An 18,802-nucleotide genomic window follows, 5' to 3' on the forward strand; every position below is an offset into this window, starting at 1 on the left:
CGCCTGTATATACTGATTTAAACTGTGCGAAGCCGATATATATATATGTTGACGTAATTTAAACTATCGTTACAAAACGTGGTGCATTTGTTAAGTCACCTGTATATACTGATTTAAACTGAGCTAAGCCGATATATATATATATGTTGACGTAATTTAAACTGTCGTTACAAAACGTGGTGCATTTGTTAAGTCACCTGTATATATTGATTTAAACTGTGGTTAAAAACATGGTGCACGTATTAAGTTACCTGTCTATACTGATTTAAACTGTGGTTAAAAACATTGTGCACGTATTAATTTACCTGTATATACTGATTTAAAATGTGGTTAAAAACATGGTGCACGTATTAAGTTGCCTGTATATACTGATTTAAACTGTGGTTAAACACATCGTGCACGTATTAAGTTACCTGCATATACCGATTTAAACTGTGGTTAAAAACATGGTGCACGTATTAAGTTACCTGTATTTACCGATTTAAACTGTGGTTAAAAACATGGTGCACGTATTAAGTTACCTGCATGTACCGATTTAAACTGTGCACCTTGCCACATATGTATGATATTCGGCACGAAGTCAACACCCCCTCGCATATCACATGACCAATACTAGAAAGTTTTGAACTAATTTCCTTTGGGTAAGCCCTGATACGTCTGTCGCTCAAGACACCCCCTCCCCAGACATCTTGATATTTTCCTTACGTTAACACACACACGCACGTATGCATGCATGCACGCACGCACGCACACATACATACATGAATCATACATACACTCTAGTAGAAACACACATATACACGTATACACACACTGACGTAGCCAGGGTTTTAGATTAGGGGTGGGTGGGGTGACACCCCACTATTTGGGGTGGGGGATAACCCACACTATGTATGTATGAATTAATTTTATAAAATTTAATATATTAAACAAAATAAAAAAATGGCTGATTGGGGGCATGGTCCCCATGTCCGCCCCACCCCCTCTCTCGCTACGCCACTGTAGACACGCATGCATGAATACACACATCCATATATACAGAAATGCATATATACGATTTCATGTACACTATAATATACACACTATGTTTTTAGATGGATTCATGCATACTAACTCTCTAAAACTACTTAAGTCTAAGCTTATTTCGGCCATGTCATCAAAAAACTTAGACTTCGATCGTGCTCAATTTACTGCTATCAAGTGGGGAAGAAAAAACTACAAAACAAGATTAACCGATTCTAGTCTCTCGGAATTTTCCCGTTATCTTTCTGACCTTCTCCCCAACACAGAGAATAGTGTGGGTAGTTCTTGTCAAACTACTACTCCTCTGCCACAAAGACAAAAAAGAGCACGATCCCCTCGTGTTAACACCCCTTCCAAACGTCCTGACCTTAAGGCAACACCGCCCATTGCCAAAAGGTCCACTGCACCTCATCTAACACCACTGCCTAACTCACCACCCACCCCACCTATCCCATCTAACTCATGTAGTTCAGTACCTCGTCTGGGAACTTCTTTTGCTGACGCATTAAAGTCTCCCACCGCCCTGAATCACAACTCAGGGCGGGATACAAATTTTGGACAAACAAAATTCTATCAATTTCGGCACAACGTTTCGGACAAATCTCAATGGCGCCTTCCTGAAATTAAGAAAAAAACTCTTCTTTTTGGCTCATCATATCTCTCCAGAATTAATTTGGACACGCATCCTGACGTGCAAGTAGAATGTTACCCAGGCGCCAATTTTAATCACTTTCGGACCATGGCCTCAAATTATAAGGGCAAGTCTCAACCCGAAACCATTGTTCTTAGCATTGGTATAAACTCAAAAGATCAAAATCCAACCAGTGCAATAAATCAGTTGCGAAACATGATAAGCTCGATTCGGAAACGTTTCCCTAGGTCAAAAATATTTTTTTATCGAGCTTAACTTTTTGAACAGACTTTTGGCTAGTCAAAAAACGTGCCTCAACCAAATAAATTTGGCTGCAAAAACAATGAGGGACATCAAACTTATACCTGCGCTTCACGCATGTGATTTTGAGGTTGGGCAGGACAACATTCACTGGGCAGAAACAACTGCCAATAAACTTTATCGCAGTTGGATGAGGTACTTAAATTTAAACTAAGGCCGGGAAAGGGTAATGTCCACCCTGATTTAGGACTAGGAACTAACACTGTTAACCTAACTGGCGACACTAACCTTCTAACATCCGCTGAAAAATCATTACTGGACAGGGGTTTGAATTTTGTTCAACCAAAAACAGTCTTAGAGGCTAAACTTGACAATGGCGTAATGGATACGGCATTTTTTGACCACAAAATGAACTGGCCGGCTGGTTACCCCCAAACTCTAGTGTAGATCCTGAAATCATTAAAGCTCATAAAAGGATAGTGGAAAAAGTGGGTGATATGACAGTTTACATAAATCAGCAAAAACTGTCTGTCATGGAACGTCGTGCTCTCACTAAACTACGCAAAAACCGCAAAATTGTTATAAAACCTGCAGATAAAGGGTCAGCCACTGTCATTCTATCAAGGGAGAACTATATCCGGGAAGCCCATCGACAGCTTAATAATTCAAAGTACTACAAAAAAATAGACAAAGCTATTTGGCCTGAAAATTGTAAAGAGTCCAATGCAATTATTCACTGTCTAAAAGATCAGGGACATATAAATAAAAAAAGTAAAATATTTAGAAGCCAGGTCACAATCACAAACCCGGACATTTTATTTACTTCCAAAAATCCACAAGCCAGTCGATACATGGACCGATATTAACACACCACCCGGTCGTCCAATCATTTTAGACTGTGGATCAGAATCGTACAATATTTCAGAATACATAGAATTTCACTTAAAACCAATTGCAAATAGACATGAACGTTTTGTGAAAAACACTGAAGATCTTCTATCAAAATTATCAAAAACCAAACTCCCAAAAGATTCATTCTTGGTTACCCTTGATATTGACTCCATGTACACCAACATAGGTATTGGTGCGGGCATTGATTCAGTTAAGAGAGCATTCAATAAGTACCCAGTTCCAAACAGACCAGATACGAACATTATTGAGCTGTTAGAATTAAGCCTAAAAGGAAAAGATTTTGAGTTTGTTGGAGAAATGTATCAGGAAGTGTGTGGTTTGTGCTATTGGCAAACGTTTTAGTCCAAACTTTGCATATATCTATGTCGCCGAATGGGAAGAGGCTGCTTTAAAGAAATCGAGTAAAACAACTCTTTTGTACCTCAGATATCTCGACGATATACATATCATTTGGCCACATTCTAAACAAGAATTGTGGAACTTTTTTGAGCTATTAAATCAACAGGATGACAATATCAAACTTAAGGCCACCATATCAGATAAATCAGTTGAATTTTTGGATGTAACCATTTATAAAAGTACACAGTTTGAAACATCAGGTTACCTAGACTACAAAGTGTTTTTCAAACCCACAGACACACACCAACTTCTCCACTGCAAGTCTTTTCACCCATGCCACACCTTTAAAGGCATTGTTAAATCTCAGATTATTACATTTCACAGAAATTCGAGTAACAAACAGAATTTCAATGAGGCTTGTTCACTTTTATATAGTGTTTTAAAACCTAGGGGATATGCAAAACGGTTTTTAAGAAAAATTAAATCTAAAACTGTTCGAGAATTAGAAAATCCCTTTAGGGCAACTGAAGAATATAAACCATACAATCTTCAGCATAACCAATCACCTCAAATAAGCACTGGCTCCTCTACTACTTGTTCCAAAACCAGTTGTAGACTTCACAACTTACTTAAAACGCAGTCGACTTTCAAAAGTCAACAGACCAAAATTGAATATCAAATTCGGACAGACATGAACTGTGATTCGAAAAATGTAGTATATCTAATCACCTGTAATGTATGTAAAAAAAAAAAAAAAACCCAGTACGTAGGACAAACGCAAAACCAACTGAGAATTAGAGCAGTTTGTCACAAGTATGATATTCGGCATGAAGTTGACACCCCTGTCGCCAATCACTTCAATCTGCCTGACCATTCGTTAGATGAAAATTTTAAAATAATTCCAAATGAACAACCCCTGATACTTGGTTCAAAAGACGAAACAGACCTCTTGAGACTTGAACGAGAGGCCTTCTGGATTCGTACATTACAGACAAAACAGCCGTTTGGAATCAACGTTGAATCTGGTAAAGCTGTAAACAGAGATAAAATAATTTTTCCAATAATTTACAGTCGACGTAGCGTTGATATTGGTAAACTTATGAAGGAGGAGGTTTTAAATCTGCAAACTGTTATGAAAAACCCTATTACAGCACGTCCGGTTATTGCATGTAGAAAAAATCCAAGTCTCAAGGATATCTTAGTCTCCACCTTACAACAAGCCGCTTAAGCCTCTAAGCCAGTCCATTTTTTAGTGGTTGGTTTCTTGTTATCCCTTTCCTAACAATTTTTTTAAAAACCAATACATCGTATCCGGCTGTAAACAAAACATAGTACTAGCCAAATAAATTTAAAACAAGACTGACGGAAAAACAGTTATATTTTGTATATCACAACGGTCAATTTAAAATCTATTTCGAATCCCTGGGGCAAAATTAGAAAATAACAATTTTTTTGTTTTTAAAAAATTCCTGAGCCAGTGCGTTCATTCATTCTTAAATACATACATACATACATACATACATACATACATACATACATACATACATACATACATACATACATACATGCATGCATACATACATACCCGATCACATAGTGTATATCATGTGTCAAAGTATTAAAATCTTAACTTACTTTGAGTGGAGCGCCTTCAAAATGTCTGCCTGGACTCTGAACTATTTCCTGGTATCGTGTTTGTGTTTCTAGGAGAACGAGCTCACTGTGTGAACTTTCTGTTTACACTGTGAAAAAAATAGGTCATTGCAAAATGACCTGCGTTTAATCAACTGTGTGGTGTTGAAGTCGGGGGTAGACACACACCTTCACGGATAATTATTTTAAATTATTTTCCTTGTAATTGTTTTTTCTCGTTCCAATCAGTGTACCATGACTGGACAAAGGTCGTGGTATGTGCCTTCCTGCTTGTGGGAAAGTGCATATGAAAGATACCTTGCTGCACTATGAACAATGCAGCGCGTTTCTCTGACGACCGCCTCAGAATTACCAAGTGTTTGACTTCCAGTAGCCGATGATTAATTAATCAATGTGCTCCAGTGGTGTCGTTAAACAAAACACACTTTAACTTTCTATCGCCGATAATGTTAACATGTTCTAATACAACTGATATGAACAGCTCACCAGGACACCCAGACAGTACATAAATAAAAAAGTGAGGCAACTCACATTTAACCTACCTGTACGATAATAGGGGTGGAGTAGGGGATAGGGTGTGGGTGGACGTCATGTGATACGTAAGATATTTAATGAATGTTTAACTAAATGGTTTGCTATCATTGTAAGATGACATACCTTTTAGCAACTAATATTAAATATTATATATATTTTCTTGTTTACAACACCAGTGTCTGTATATGCAATTTGTGTCCGACCGTGTGCTAATGTTTGTAGCCGTACTCTTTCATTTTACTTCATTATATTTTGTTTTGTAAGTACGAAATTATTGGAAGGAGAAATGCGATTTGACCTGCTGTAAACCTTAGGACCACAACAACAAATGCCTTCTTTATACAGATTATGATATTCTAAACAAAAATATATCTTTATTATGTAATTTTAGTTATCAGAAAGGCCCGAATGTTCACATGATACAATGACAGCAAACACAGGACAGTCCCCTTTGAACAATCCACTCGTGTTTCTTGGAATCACAGTTCCATCTGTTACTGGCACACTGCACTGGTTTTGACTTTTATACTGCATTACCACTGTATACTAAATAAAAACTACATTTTCTATGTATATGCAATAAAGTTCAAGTTCGTTATTGCTTCAAGTTTTTGTAATCTATCAGCATAATACATGATACGGGGTATGTAGCTGACTATGGTGTAAAGTGATATAGTGTAAAATAAATAAATAAATAAAATAAATAAGTAAACAAAATAAATAATATATATATATATATATATATATATATATATATATATATATATATATATATATATATATATATATATATATATATATATATATATATATATATATATATATATATATATATATATATATATATATATATACAAATTAACCGTTAACCTTCGGACTGGAAATACAGCTCAGATAGCTGACGCTTGTGTCAAGGAAAATGTTCTTGAACATCTTGTAGATGTGAGCACGAACATAAACTGATATAGAAAGGAATCAGTTTAACGGCAAAAAGAACCCACCATAATTAAACGTAACGTAAAAAACCCAACCAAAACAACACCAAAACACCACACACACGCACACGGAGACACACACACACACACACACACACACACACACGCACGCAGAGACAGAGAGAGAGAGAGAGAGAGAGAGAGAGAGAGAGAGAGAGAGAGAGAGAGAGAGAGAGAGAGAGAGGCAGAATGATAGATAGAGGCAAGATAATTTTAGATCATATACAGACAGACAAACAGACACACACACACACACACAGACACAATTAAACGTACTGTACATTCAGTGAAATATGTGTAGGTGCATTGGGACGAGAGGGAGGTGAGAGGAAGAGGGAGACACAAACACATATACAAAATAACGAAGTCTTTGAGACCAAACCCCCCCCCCCCCCCCCCCCACACACACACACCCTCACGCCCTTACACATACGCTACGGCTGATCGATCAACCCACTTTACTAGTCAACACATTGTGACAGTTTACAGCCCATTATTTGTGAATGACACTGTCTGCTATAATTGTCGACACAGGAGTATGGCCTACTTTTTACTTGTTACTCGTGAATGATACGCTGAAACACGTTTTGCGGTAATGTATTTATAGGCAAGACTATACTAAATAAAATCTCATAGGCGACCATGTTAACGTTTGCATTTTAAAACATTATATGCAATATATCAACCAAACTATGACCCATAAATATCAGTACCACAAACCCTACCTCAAAGTATTAACTGCAGAAAATTATACGTTTCATGGCTAATTTTCGGTATAACCAGATGTTTTTGCAACACCCCTAGCTTCGCGCACAATTTGAGTACTTTTTTACAGGTACCTCATACATGTTCCAAGCACAAGGCTACTTGACACAGTGGTATTAGATGAAATACAATTGCATACATATTTAGCCCAGATGAAACTTTTTTTTTTTTACAACAAACAAACTCACATTTATAACCAATCACATAACTTGTGGTGTTAAATTCTCTATCAAAAGTTCGATGCTCCTCGAACTTTGACCTAGCCGGAAGTTATTTGCTTTAGTGCTACCTTATGAGCAGCCCAAATAAACCGGCCTCATTGGTGTCGTAGCCCAGCTATTTACCATAATGCTGGTAGGTACCGAGCTCATATCCAGGAAGGGGCTCCCACCTTGTGTAGGCTTCATGGTGCAGTGGAAAGTTTAGATATCGTTATACCCACTTCTCTGTCACTAAGCACTAACGACGAACGGCTCTGACATGACAACTGGTAGGTACCAGGTTCGTATACAGGAAGGGGCTCCCACCTTGAGTAGGCTTCCAGTGTCCAGTGGGTATGTTGACGAGCACTACACCCACTTCCCTGTCACTAAGCACTAACGACGAACAACTCTGACATGACAGGAATGAAAACGTTAAAGTTTCTTCTGTTTCAATTAATGCACACGGATTTAATAATCTAGTATATATATATATATATATTTCAGACTTGTACATATTCACTAATTGTATGTGCTTTGATCCCCCGTCCCAACCAGTTCCCCACGGCTGGTATATCAAATGTCGCGGTATGTTTTGTCATGTCTGTGGAAAAGTGAATACAAAATATCCATAGCTACTGTTTGGAATGTATTATGTCAGAATTACCAAAGGTCTCACATCCAAGATGTGATGACGAATAAATAAATGTACTCTAGTGGTGTAGCTAAACGAAGAAACCTTCACGTTTTTAACGTGGTATAGATACTTTTATATTTCGTCTACAGAAAACAGCCGCTGTTACAGCGCAACCTATCCCTACCGAGACAGAGCAAGGCGTCAATTATATTTACTTTCTTTTTGGAAGACAGCACATACCACGGCGCTTTGGTATACCAAGGGATCGAATACTGTTGGTGGCAAGCGAAGAACCAAGTGCATGGAATGCGGCAGATGATAGGACACATCGCACCCCAGCTGAGCGCTGTACCACTGAGCTACATCTCACCCATAGGCCACCTCGCACAGCAACCCGTTCTTCAACCTCAATGAATTATGGGTGAAGAAAATTCAGTACTTGGTAACCTAGACGCCACGGCCGTAACCTTACAGCAACGCTCTTTTTATTACCATACTAAATCGACACTTTTATTGACAGCTGAAAGATAGTTATTATCAAAACAAAACACACGATACATATGTTCTAAACTTGTCTTGGTGATATTTACTTTATTTACGAACACTAGTAATAAAGGTCGATTATCTGGCCTCTGTCATTCTTTCTCCCTCTCTCTCTCTCTCTCTCTCTCTCTCTCTCTCTCTCTCTCTCTCTCTCTCTCTCTCTCTCTCCCCGTAAATCTGTTTGTGTCTCTGTCTCTCTCTGTCTCTCTGTCTCTCTCTCTCTCTCTTTCTCTCTCTCTCTCTGTGTATGTATCTATCTCTCCCTCCCCCGTGTCTCTCTCTCTCTCTCTATCTCTCTCTCTCTCTCTCTCTCTCTCTCTCTCTCTCTCTCTCTCTCTCTCTCTCTCTCTCTCTCTCTCTCTCTCTCTCTCTCTCTCTCTCTCTCACACACACACACACACACACACACATACATACATACACAGCATACGCCCCATGCAAAACAAAAACAAATACATTAAAAATAAGAAGCACAAAACAAACATGTACATGTACCAACCAAAACAATATGAATATTCATATTTAAATCAACTGACCCAATTTTCAAACAATGTAGAACTACTACGAAGAAAAATACGATAAAAATCACATTGAATTTGTAAGAATTGATAATTTATGCAAATATTTGTAAATAGTGTGTAAGTTAACATAAACAACAGACCAACACACAGACAACACGCTGTAATTCAGCGAAAGCTATAATATATCACCTAAAACACGGTCGGTTGTTTTGATGCTAAAGGCATATATATATATGTACAAGCTATATAATTCTAATATATCACAAACGAAAACTGTTTTAAATATATGACATAACCTAATACACACATCTGCCATTAAACACACCCACCGGATACGATAAATACCTTATATACGTACATGTTATAAATAAAACCCACTGTATATGATAAATACCTAATATACGTATATGTTACAAATAAAACCTACTGGATAGCATAAATATCTAATATACGTATATGCTATAAATAAAACCCACTGGATATGATAAATACCTAATATACGTATATGTTATAAATAAAATCCACTGGATATGATAAATACCTAATATACGTATATGTTATAAATAAAACCCACTGGATACGATAAATACCTAACATACGTATATATTATAAATAAAACCCACTGGATAGGATAAATACCTAATATACGTTTATGTTATAAATAAAACCCACTGGATACGATAAATACCTAATATACGTATATGTTATAAATAAAGCCCACTGAATACGATAAATACCTAATATACGTATATGTTATAAACAAAATCCACTAGATACGATAAATACCTAATATACGTATATGTTATAAACAAAATCCACTGGATACGATAAATACCTAATATACGTATATGTTATAAACAAAATCCACTGGATACGATGAATACCTAATATACGTATATGTTATAAACAAAACCCACCGGATACGATAAATACCTAATATACGTATATGTTATAAACAAAACCCACCGGATACGATAAATACCTAATATACGTATATGTTATAAATAAAACCCACTGGATACGATAAATACCTCATATACGTATATGTTATAAATAAAACCCACTGGATACGATAAATACCTAATATGCGTATATGATATAAATAAAACCCACTGGATACGATAAAAATATCTAATATACGTATATGCTATTAATAAAACCCACTGGATACGATAAATACCTAATATACGTATATGCTATAAATAAAACCCACTGGATACGAGAAATACCTAATATATGTAAAACCCACTGGATATGATAAATACCTAATATACGTATATATTATAAAGAAAACCCACCGGATACGAGAAATACCTAATATACGTATATATTATAAAGAAAACCCACTGGATACGATAAATATCTAATATACGTATATGTTATAAATAAAATACCTTAAATACGTATGTGTTATAAAGAAAACCAACTGGATACGACAAATACCAAATATATGTATATTTAATTAAGGGAAGCCGCCGGGTAGAAAAAATATAGAAACGCTTTATCAACTAACATCATCTATTAAATGCATTTCCATTTTTAGAATTCCATTGTTTGTATACCCAATGCGACTTTGATAACCGAACCTGGATTTTTTATTTCATCTTCCAATTGTTTCCGTATAAACGAAGTAAAACGAAATTTGAACTACTGCAAACAATAACACGATCAGAAATTCATTGCATATTATAAACTGACCCTACTCATTGCTAGTCATATTATAAACTGATCCTACTCATTGCTAGTCATATTATAAACTGACCCTACTCATTGCTAGTCATATTATAAACTGACCCTACGCATTGCTAGTCAATGTAAAAGAGAAGCAAAAACAAATAAAATACCCCCCCCCCCAAAAAAAAAAAAAAAAAAAAAAAAAAACACGTAAAACAAAACGCAACGAAAACAAATGCTTTAACAGGTACTCGGACAAATTTTGCAATATCAGTAATCTAATAATAGTATGTTTAAAGTCGGTCACTGGGTGCTTGAGGGTATAATAGAGGTTGGGGAATTTTCGCCTTCACCAGTTTGGTGGGTGAGGTTTGGCCATTCAGTTGTGTTGGATTTTCCTTATAAATCTGATTATAATTATTTGCTCAAGTAAAATATGAGCAGTTGGAGTGACATACTACTTAAAGGCATACTGTCACGGATTTAAGAACCTTATATCTCAAAACAATAATAATAAATGAAAATTATATTAATTTTTGGAAACCAAATCAGGCTATTTTGTTTCCTTAACTGAACCATGATGGAGTAAAATACATGTTAACCTTCTTGGTAATATTAGTTTTTGAATTATGGACCATTGCCATAATTCAATTATTTAATCTTTTTTACAGGTAATACTGTTTGTCAATCTTCATTTTATTTCCTATTGTATATTGTTATCGTATGTACGAAATTATTGGGCTATTTGCAAGAATTAGTAAATCTAGACACAAAACACACGCGAAAAAAAAAAAATGCGCTATATTTTTATTTTTTTTATTTACTGGTCATTCATTTTCATTTCAACTTATTGTTGTGCTTATATCCAATTAAGGTTCAAGCACGCTGTCCTCGGCACACCCTCAGCTATCTGGTCTGTATATCGAGGACAGTGGGTTAGTTGTTACTTGGTTAGTGGTTAATGAGAGGTAAGAGAGTGTAGTGGCCTTACACCTACCCAATGTGTCGCTATAATTCGCACTGGGTGGGAGACTGTACCGGGCTGCGAACCATGTACCAACCAGCATTATGTCCGATGGCTTAACCACGAGACCACCGCTCTCTCAATGGCAGGGCAGTCGCCTTAAAATGGATTGCAAAACAATTTATGGAAGCGAATATTAGCTAGGATGAGTTAAATAAATAATACTAAGTATATAAATCTAAATATCTGTAATATTGATTCCATCATAGACCTAAATGGTTATAGAAACCACGATATTTATTAGTAGCATAATGTTCTTCCTGGTCATTTTTATTTATTAACACAATACTAGTCTACTAGAACACCGCTGTGACGGTGTCAAACTATTTACAAATTGTCACACTCGGAAATCCTTACTATCGTTGCTGCTCGCTTGACACGGAAATGTACGTATTGAGTCGCAATGTTTCGGCAGATCGACCGAACTAGAGGTTATTGGCCGAGGTGCTTTGAACGATCGGCCGAAGTATTCCGAATTCAGGAAAACAAACAGCGAATTGCGATTCTCACGTAAAGATGACAGTCGTAGCCGTATTCCTACGTAAATGAACAATGAATAATAATGTGTAAGGAACAAAATATTTATTTGTACTGATAGTTAACTGGTTATTTGTATTGGACTTTTAACACGTTTTGTTTAGAAGTTAGAACCAGGTATAACCGACCTATCACTTCATATGCCAACAAGTAAGCCGACTACGCTTGACGTGATTGTTACATTTCCTGTCATCACCAATTAATAAAATGATGGTGTTTTGGTTTGTTTGTTTGTTGGCTTATGTCAAGTCAAATAAGATACAAGTAAAAACTAGCGTGTAAAATACGCGATACCCAAAACTGTACCGCGGTTCGTATGGAGCTGATCAATTATCGCGGTATACCAGTATACTTGTGTATCGTTGCCGCACTAGCTAAGATTGTTACAGCAAGAATTTTAAACATGGTATCTGTCCAGTTTCAACACAAGTGTTGTTCTCTCCTTTGAAATGTTTGTATTGCTTGTAGTCGTGGAAGGAACACGTGAATGAGCCATGCGTTACAACTGATTTGCCCTGCATACCACTGAAGTAGTTTCGGTCTTCAGTCGAAGACTGACTATAAAATATAGCGGTCCTAACATTGTATCCAGTTTTTCTTTTGATTTGGACCATCAGATTATACGTTTTATTCTCACTGAGCTGGACAGGACGAGGAAAATCTACGTCAAACATGACTTTATTCGATTGGATTTCCTTCGATACTGACGATCCAGATACTATTTGATGTGTTGTAGCATCACACATAGAAGCTGTGACGACATCTAAGGTATCATCACTCGAAGGTTTCGTAGATCCATACAGGGTGTATACTACCAAATCAAATCCCATAGACGACAATAGTAACATATGCGGCTAAAACTCCTACCTGCAACGTATCAACCGACATAAACGCCACGGATATAAATACTACCACCCCTTACACTTAAAGTGAATCATAAAAAAATGGGGGTCAAGCTGCTCGTTTCTGAGATAACGGGTAGCGTCTATGACTACCCTAGTTTCGCACAAAATTTGAGTACTTTTTTTTTACAGGTACCCCATACATGTTTCAAGCACAAGGCTACTTGACACATTGGTACTAGATGAAATAAAATTGAACATTTATTTTACCCAGATGAAACTATTATTTTTTACAACCAACACACTCACATTTATAACCAATCACAGGACTTGTGGTGTTCACTTCTCTATCAAAAGTTCGGTGCACCTCGAACTTTGACCCAGCCGGAAGTTATTTGGTATAGTACTACCTATACTGATAACATACATTTTTCAAAAAGTGTCCAGCTATGTGTCTTTATGACAACCAGGATCTGGTGTATTCTGACATAAACTGACAACCTCACTGAAACTGTTGTTTGTACAGTGCAACCTAATATAATGTACACCTCAAAAAGCATATATATTGCACATAGTTTTGTACAAATGCAATATGTCATATTAAACAACAAAATGTTTTAAAATAAAACTCCTGAAGATATTTACTTTCAGTTGGGTGTGTGTACTCAGGTATATATGTAGAGACAACAAAGATAGTCAGATTACCTCTACCCCTTTAAAGAATGCCATTAAAAGACATGCACTTGATTGACCCCTAGATTATGAAGACCTTAACAGGCACATCAAAGAAATATCAGTATTAAAAAAATACACTGTCTGAGGACGGAAACACAAACATGACTGTACCTGTATGAAGTAATGACTTAATGTCCTGAACATTAGTGTTGGGAGGAAATCCTGTATGCTGGGTGTGGGTGTCTTCAAGTTACCAGGTGTGGGAATTTCAAATCCATCGGCCATGCTGATTTTCATAATGAACCATCAAAACCATTGGCAGCCACCAATATTCCTGACTATATTTTATTTATAGCCTACTGTAGTTGGAGGTTTTAATAGTTGTGATATCTCGAATAATCATGCAGCTTTAACACATTTATTTTTGATTAATTACTGAAAAAAACTATTTTTAAATGATAAAATTACCCGAACATCTATTTTCTTGCATTATTTTCTAATCCGGATGAATACAATATGTACATTAGATGTATTCCTACAATCTGTAATCCAGCATTTTATTTAGCTAGTAACATTAGGTAATACAGCTTTAACAATAAAATAAATTATCAACTTAATCCAAGGCAGATAATCAAATCTGAAAAAATTGGTTCTGAATCTAGTATAAACTCAAAATGCTTTTCATGATAGCTAACTAAGTGATTATTAAGAAACAAAAATGATCTGGATATCTAAGTATATGTTTAACAACCTTATTGTTATATACAAATAAGAACAGAAGGCACAATAGTGACAACAAATTTAATTATGTTTTTGGTAAAGTTTTTCTTCAAATTTACTTTAAATTTTGCATAAAACTACAAATTTGTCTAAAATATAACTTAGCACCCTATAAATATGTCAAAATGACAATAAAAATCAACTTCTTTACAAATTTGCGTTTTCAGAATTTCATACATAAAAAATTAACAATGTTAATGGAAACTAAAGACATTAACCCACTATTGGCACATGCTATTTTTAATATAAAAATAAATTGCTATTAAAATCTTAGTTCAGGTTGCCTATATATAATATCATATTTAAGAGCAGTTGTATATGGCAAGTCAAATACCATGTAAAAAGAAATTATTGAAATCTTTACAGTATGAATTATAGGCCAAAACCAACTTTTCTTCAGTGCTAACTTTGATTCAAACTCCATTCAGAGCCATGTACAGAGATTATTGTCAAGGTCAAGGTCATTGTGAACTTGCATGATCGAGTGATGGCTAATTAATCAACCAGTATAGTTTAATTAAATAAAATGACAAAATCATAATATTTTTTATTATGCACTGAATATGTGCTATAGGGTGTATACTACCAAATCAAATCCCATAGACGACAATAGTAACATATGCGGCTAAAACTCCTACCTGCAACGTATCAACCGACATAAACGCCACGGATATAAATACTACCACCCCTTACACTTAAAGTGAATCATAAAAAAAATGGGGGTGAAGCTGCTCGTTTCTGAGATAACGGGTAGCGTCTATGACTACCCTAGTTTCGCACAAAATTTGAGTACTTTTTTTTACAGGTACCCCATACATGTTTCAAGCACAAGGCTACTTGACACATTGGTACTAGATGAAATAAAATTGAACATTTATTTTACCCAGATGAAACTATTATTTTTTACAACCAACACACTCACATTTATAACCAATCACAGGACTTGTGGTGTTCACTTCTCTATCAAAAGTTCGGTGCACCTCGAACTTTGACCCAGCCGGAAGTTATTTGGTATAGTACTACCTACAACTGAAATCCTTGTAGTTCCGCACTGGTATCCAGACAAAAAGCAATGCATTCATAACTAGTTGGTTTACTGTACGAATACGTAGACTTAATGTTACCAAATCGATTGATTTCAACACGAGTTTTGTTTGTACCTTTTCTGTAGCGTGAACTAAATGGTGAAACATCCTCGCCTCGTATGATGAAAGATCTGAAGATCTTGTTTTCTTCAGCTTCCGTCAACAAACTTGACAGCGATACTTTCTGCACAAAATATTCTGGGTCAATTTTAGAATACCGAATCAGATGCATACTATCACCAAGAACGCTGCGTCTGTTTTCTGGAGTTACCTCCCTTCCTTGTCGTATGCATTCTGCCTCGCTCCAGGCGATGGAAGCTTCAAAAACAGACTCCTCGCTGGCTTTTAGTTGATCAGCTTCTATGACCTTCACAAAAAAGTCGTAACTGAGGTCACAGAAACTGTCAGATTTTAAAAATGCGTCGCCATTTTGCCAAATGTATTTCAGACAATTCTCTTCCAAATAGTCGATGTTGTATTTATTGCACATAACAAAAAGCCTGACGACGTTGTTCCCGTCTATGATGATGTCATCAGTGTACAAAAACCTGAAAGAGAATGCAATAATTACGTGGTGTTTATCTTCAACATGCATAATTATGCTATGATTTGTCTTCATATAATTATGTAGTCTTGGATCAGGTCAGATGGGGGTGGAGGGAGGTGGGGGGTGGGGTGGGTGTAATTCGTTTACATGACTTGTTTTACATTGTCATCATGGATGCTCTTAGGTAATTATGTTTCCACTGCAGAACCCATCTATGATTTGCAATTGGCCGCCGAACTGTTAAAATTAGAATACTGGATTTTAATGCAATAAATCATTATTAGGCACACACATAGATTCGTGGTTTGTTATTTTGTTTCGATTAGCCGTGTGCTACTAACGTAACGTTTTGTATTCTTCATTCCTAGACAAAGCCTTGGTTTGTGGGTGAAAATGACCAAATTGCACATATTGTAATCAGAAATATGTTACGGTCTGAAAGTAGCTGCAAGTAATCTACTGTTTTTACCACGAGCCCAGGTTTATCGCATTGAATACATCTAAACCATACCCAGGAATGTATGTATACTTTGATGTATTGGTATATATATTTACTGTAACGTTTGTGTATCAAATAGAAGCGGAAATAGGTTTTGTCTGAATCAGTATCCCCCCCCCATCTCTCTCTCTCTAGCCCCCCCCTCTCTCTCTCTCTCTCTCTCTCTCTCTCTCTCTCTCTCTCTCTCTCTCTCTCTCTCTCTCTATATATATATATATATATATGTGTGTGTGTGTGTGTGTGTGTGTGTGTATGTCTGTCTGTCTCCACCACCACCTTCTATCTCTCTCATGGTATGCGCTATGAGAAACGTACAACATATAGATATAGTCAATGTATTGCAAAACCTGTTCAAATGTATCAGACTCGATATCTGGGATTTCAATTTCATTCTGCTCCGCTAGAGGTCCAGTCAGCATCGCCATGAAGACACAGCTGTATTCGCTTCCGGTTTTCTCCCACTATGAATGTGACGTCACACAGAATATTTTCCTCCAGTGAATACCTCAGACTCTCAATGACTGATTTTCCTTTCTGCTAGTTCTCAACAAAACCAGACTGGACTTTAGATTCGGATTCTTTCGTTGCCATGTTTACTGCAAAAAAACAAAATGTAAATACATTTTATCTATATCTTAATTATACACAAATATGGTTAATTTTCAAATTGGAACTATGTACAATTGTTTCTTCTCTCTCCATTATTTGTATGGTTTATCAAACGAAAACAGTGGAACTGAAAACAAGTATGACAGGCGTCGAAGCAGGTTAAAATGTTGTTATCAAACCCGACATACATACAATAGATATATATTCATACATCAGTACATGCTATGGTTTATCAAACGACAGAGCCAAGTGTGTCCACTTGTTCATGCATACAAGCGGGATCGACTGCATCTATTATAGGCCCATGCATATCATTGAGTTAAAGAGGATTATTTTTAACGATGACTCGATAGCCCAGAATGTATCGTGGCAGGTCTGCAAGTTGCGGCCGATTCGGTGTCACAGGTTCGAGTCCCAGCAACAACATAAGACAATATGTGAGGCCAGAAAGGATTTATTTATACCTTGCGCCAGTACGCATACACACACACACACACACACACACACACACACACACACACACACACACACACACACACACACACAGCTACATATATATACACACATATATACTCTATACACGATACTGTAAAACGAGCTGCCCGGAAACAATGACACCATTTATTTCAACGTTCTACCTACAATATTAATTGTCATCAATGTCAAAATGTGCAGTGACTCTTTTGGAATCAGATTCGGGCATTTACATTTAATTTAAGGCCCATCCCCCCCGGTCACAGACACAAATATGGGCCTATTGCTGCGAATGTAGTACAAGTTACAATGGCGGCACACTCTCAATAAGCACTAACGGGTAACGAACTTTCTTACACACGCGTTGATGAGGTAATGACCAGGTCACCAATGGCATACACCCAGTGAAAGAGCAGCACGATCGAACTCAATTACACTGTGACGTATAGTTACCTTAAAACCATCTGTCTGTGACGCGCAAGATAGCTACAATTGAAAAGGCTGTAAATAACTTTTAGTCGAAAAAAGATGTTGAAATTTCGCTCGTTAGATACATTATAAAATCACTCGTTGTGAGATAAATGGTATCTAACGGCAACTCATGTATTATTCTCTATGTCCCGGACAGACAGCCCACAAGGCCGTAATTCAAATTTATATATGACAGAAAGACGAAGGTGTGTGTCCAGGAATGCGTGCTTGAACCGATAGGTGTCAGATATCACTATAAAGAATCGAGTTGAAATGAAACTGAAACAACAATGTGACCCGCTGACGTACTAGTATTTACCGAACGGTCAAGCATGTCCGCCTTAGGCACATACACTGAACCGTGCCCCACCCCACCCTCTAACTTTATTTAGGAGAACAATTACAAAAATAATTTTAAAAATACAAATAAATAAACCACACAACAATAAAATAAAACAACGACAATAACAACATAAGCTACAGCAGCAACACCATAAGCAACAGCTAAGCAAAACAACAACATAACCAACACAAATATCAACAACAATTTGTTTGTGTTTAATAACATCTC

General features: G+C 36.5%; 1 protein-coding gene across 1 annotated transcript; it reads right to left on the reverse strand.

Moving 5' to 3' along the window:
* Window positions 1-1,478: 1,478 nt before the first annotated feature.
* On the reverse strand, window positions 1,479-17,102 carry LOC121391350 (BTB/POZ domain-containing protein 6-like). The gene is made up of 4 exons (XM_041523011.1): window positions 16,993-17,102; window positions 15,707-16,179; window positions 6,224-6,312; window positions 1,479-1,640 (listed from the first exon to the last, which is right to left on the reverse strand). Exons 1-4 carry the CDS (start codon window positions 17,100-17,102, stop codon window positions 1,479-1,481), a joined length of 834 nt encoding a protein of 277 aa, XP_041378945.1.
* Window positions 17,103-18,802: the final 1,700 nt, after the last annotated feature.

Source organism: Gigantopelta aegis, unplaced genomic scaffold (genome assembly GCF_016097555.1).
Source record: "Gigantopelta aegis isolate Gae_Host unplaced genomic scaffold, Gae_host_genome ctg2186_pilon_pilon:::debris, whole genome shotgun sequence".
NCBI classification, from domain to species: domain Eukaryota; kingdom Metazoa; phylum Mollusca; class Gastropoda; order Neomphalida; family Peltospiridae; genus Gigantopelta; species Gigantopelta aegis.